Source organism: Sinocyclocheilus anshuiensis, unplaced genomic scaffold, assembly GCF_001515605.1.
Source record: "Sinocyclocheilus anshuiensis isolate Anshui unplaced genomic scaffold, SAMN03320099.WGS_v1.1 scaffold50, whole genome shotgun sequence".
Lineage (NCBI taxonomy): Eukaryota > Metazoa > Chordata > Actinopteri > Cypriniformes > Cyprinidae > Sinocyclocheilus > Sinocyclocheilus anshuiensis.
Window position 1 is genome coordinate 1,937,294 of NW_015542382.1, and position 4,316 is coordinate 1,941,609.

At 38.1% G+C, this 4,316-nt stretch overlaps 1 protein-coding gene across 1 annotated transcript in view; it reads left to right on the forward strand.

Moving 5' to 3' along the window:
* Window positions 1-4,316, forward strand: part of LOC107692681 (protein sidekick-1-like) — a 231,304-nt gene that overhangs the window by 211,108 nt on the left and 15,880 nt on the right. Inside the window, exons 30-32 of the mRNA XM_016491846.1 lie at window positions 58-252; window positions 557-758; window positions 3,823-3,926. Coding sequence (XP_016347332.1) covers window positions 58-252; window positions 557-758; window positions 3,823-3,926 — 501 coding nt within the window. The remainder of the gene's footprint in view (window positions 1-57; window positions 253-556; window positions 759-3,822; window positions 3,927-4,316) is intronic.

Genomic DNA, 4,316 nt, shown 5'->3' on the forward strand with positions numbered 1-4,316 from the left:
AATAGTTAAACAATGTACTCCAGCAGTTCTGATGTAATTATGACTTTGTTACTGCAGGTTATCAAATTTCTTACCGTTTGGATATCAACGACCCCAACAAGTTTACCACGGTTGAGGTGGGATCCAACGCGCGTCAATTCACAGTGACGGGACTGATTCCAGAATCGGCGTATGTTTTCCAAATCACAGCGCGCACTCAAAAGGGCTGGGGACCCCCGGAGGAGGCCATCGTCATAACGACAGAAAAAAGAGGTATGTTTGAAGGCTTAATGTTCGATTGTGTTGTTATCAAATTGTTCACTACTTAGGCTACTGTAGACTTATTTACATTAACAGTGACAAATTGGATGTGACTAAGGCTAAAAACTCGCTGAAACGCTCGTGTTTCGTGGAGTCAGTTTGTCTGAGTCGAATGTCAGCTGATAAAGCATACTGTCAAAACAGCATGTGGCCCTTCGGAGCTGACTGCATTTAAACTCGAGCTCAAAATTAGCCGCGAGCCGGGTCTGTGACACATGCATATGCCCAGCAGTGACTCATTACACATGTCTCACAGAGCGGCCACAGCACCCTCGACGACTCACCGTGCCTCAGAAAGGGGTGGAGTCTCATAAGCTGCGACTTCATTGGACGCCGGGGGGAGACGGCTCTTCCCCAGTGCGCTACTTCACCCTGCAGGCATTAGAGCTGCCAGACGGCGAGTGGAAGACCCACACATCCTCCATCGGTCATAATAACACCTCCTGGGAGGTGGATAGGTAACACACTCGCACATATCTCTCTCTGATTAGTCATAACTGCCTGTGCGGCCAACGGCTGGTACAAGAACAGTCACTATTTATAGCATAATGTGCTTTAGCTCTGACAGACAGAAGACATTAAAATACACAGAATGGAGGTACGCTTGAGCTCGTTGTAAGTTTGGGATATGCAGACGTGGAAATAATTGAAGCTATAATTCAATAAGCAAATATTTTATATTGCACAACAAGGAGGTAACAAAATCATTTTTTTGGACATGATTGAAAGGGTAATGCCATGTTTTTGGACCATATTAGCACCATGCTTTTTGTTTTGTTTTTGAACATGGCTGCATAGGTTATGGCATGTTTTGTTTCTTGTTTACATACAGACAGTATGTGTTGTTTTTTTAGGACATGTACCATGGTAATACCTTGTTTTTTTGGCATTTTTTCCAGACTGTTTTGTTTTGTTCGTTTTTTGTTTTGGTTTTACGTACACCATAGCAGTAGCATGGCATTGTTTTTTTTTTATCACATTAATACTATAGGTTTTGGGGGGACATGTGCATATAGCAATTATATAATATAAAAATATATATAAAATTTTTTGTTTTTTTGCGGCATGGTACCATCGCAATAGCATGTTTTTTTTTAGAAACGTACCATCAAAATGTTATTGAATTTTTTGGGATATGCACAATGCTATTCTCTGAGCTATGTAAATAACACAATTATAATAACGATTTAGTCCCATGGTATTGATTCCATCACTTTATCCCACAGTACGACTACTGGGTGAAAGAGTCAGGGTGAGAATGAAAAGGGTTCAAATTGAAACAACCTTTTGGATTGAATCAAACAAAGCTCTTCAAACTAAAAGAGTGAAATTACACAAAACATGTAGGGCATTTTATATTATTGACATGCAGTGACACTGATGAGACATCATTAAGAATAAAAAAGAGAATAAAATCGTCAGACAGAGCAAGAGTGAGAGAGAGAGGGAGAGGGAGAGAGAGTGCAATCATAATCAGACTGGCCATCGGGTGGCCTGATGTCTAATCACACGTCCATTCAGCTCCACCCGCTCACTAACCTGTTTTCTGCTCTCCATCCTCCAGAACTGCAGCACTAGCTCATATTCTTTCACGCTGCCTGTTCGTTCTTCTCATCATCACCTGTGTGATTCATGCTGTCATCTTCGTTCACGTCTCTAAATGTCCACTTGCATTAAGGGGAAGTATATATCGAGCTAAAGGACTTGCCTCCCCGTAACACCATTTATCTCAACCTGTTTTGTAATGGAACCATGGGAGCATTTCTGCATTCAGTACCACTCGATTACCCACAACCCACATTCCTGTCCTTTTAATTACCCACATATGCCTTTCACTGACATTCAGTGACTCATCGTAAGCCATCTTCTGACTGCAAAGGAGGCACAGAAGATGAGTCTGAAGCACCATGGATAACACGCAAAAGTGCATTTGCACAGACTATTTAATGTGGCACAGAGCCGGAATAAATGTAAATGTATTTACTGTGTACCGGAATCACAAAAAACAATCACTATGCTTGGAGTACAACTGTACTACGCTCACTAGTTCTGCAATATATACAGTAGTTTGCACTGCTACTATACACTGTATGCTGATTTGAGAATGCAGACAATGGCTGAATTGAATTTAAAAATTTGAATATGAATTTCAATTTGTATTTAATGTAATTGAATGTATGTACATTACCGTTATATTGTACATTACAAACGTTTGGAGCCTGTAGGATATTTGAAAGAAGCCTTTCACACACACTCAGGCTGCATTTGTTTAATCAAAAGTACAGTAAATAGAAACAGAAACACTCAGAAATATTATAAAACATTTTTAATATTTTACATTCTAATTTTAAATTTTAAAATATTCTTGGCATGGCAAAGCTGAATTTTACAGTCTTCAATGTCACATGATCTTTCAGAAATCAATTTATTATGCTAATTTGGTGTTGAAATAAATTTCATATCAGTGTTAAAAACTGCTTAATATTTTTTGGAATCCTTTTTTCAGGATTTTTGGATGAATTGAAATATTAAAAGAACAGCATTTATTTAAAATATACATTTTACTGAATCTCACTGATCCCAAACCTTTAGAGTGATATATTTCATCATATTTAATAAATCAACTTTTATTTTATGGACCACAGTGAAGGACCACTTCATTTCCTGCTTCATTTCATTTCAGAGAGTCGATTATTACATTCTGAATTTTTCCATACTTTGTACAGCAATGTAAATGGACCTACTGATACTTGCCTATTCAACCATTTATTTCCTGTATAGTTTGTGTATATGCTGCTACAGTGCTTTGCTTCAGTTGGTCTCGATTTCTTTCTTTCTCTGTCACACACGCATTTTTCATAATTGCATGAACCGAGTGTTTTAAACCAAGAGGATGTTTGTGTTCAAACCATCTTGATTCTCAGAGGAGTAAATGCCTCCAGCTATTAAAACAGAAATGCCACTAACAGTCCTCATCTTCAACGCCCTAATTATGAACACACACACACACGTAAACACTCACAACGACACAAGCACCCTCAGAGTCCTGATTCTCAAATCCCTAATTGCTCACTTCACACACATGCACACACAGAGAGTCAAAGTTTCCCTGATGGCCCACTTTGATATACATTACCCACAACCCTGTGTCCCCTTCCCACGTCCCCTCAAAGTTTGAAAAGCAATAACAAATCTGTGCAGTTGCCTAATATTAACTAATTATAAATGAATAATGAGCCATTCTTATAAACATGAAAATCTCAAGAAATATTCAAGTGTTTGGTATCTGTTCAAGCACTTGAGCAAGACATTGTGGGTTGAGCAGACATGTCTACTCAACAGATTGGGATGTGTTCTTATGACTGTATTTATAAATGCATTTGTATGATACCTTACCTTTTGTAGCAAGAGCGTCTGTCTCTGATTTTCTCAAAAGAAGTCTAAAAATGCATCACTTATGGTTCCTGTTGGTACTTGAGAATGATCTAGTGTGTGAGTTGAAATGCATCTCTTTTCTTGTAGACTGAAGCCATACACCTCTTACAAATTTAGAATGATGGCCACAAATGATGTGGGAGACAGTGCCTTCAGCAAAGAAACTGAGCCAGTTACCACTCTGCAGGACGGTAATACTAGATTCTGTGTGTTGTGCAAAGTGAATTATAATTTTTTAGAGTGCTTTTTGGATCTGAGTATTTGAGAAAGCATCTGAGTAGATAGTAATTTTTTTTTTGAGTATTTGGAGGAGAAAACATAGAATAGTGGATAGACAAATGGAAGCTTGTCATTCTATCTACATTTTCTCATCAAAAAATTATCGAAATAATGTTCATAAAATAGATAGATAGATAGACAGACAGACAGACGAACGATAGATAGATAGATAGACAGACAGACGAATGATAGATAGATAGATAGACAGACAGACAGACAGATAGATAGATAGATAGATAGATAGATAGACAGACACGAATGATAGATAGGTAGACAGACAGACAGATAGATAGATAGATAGA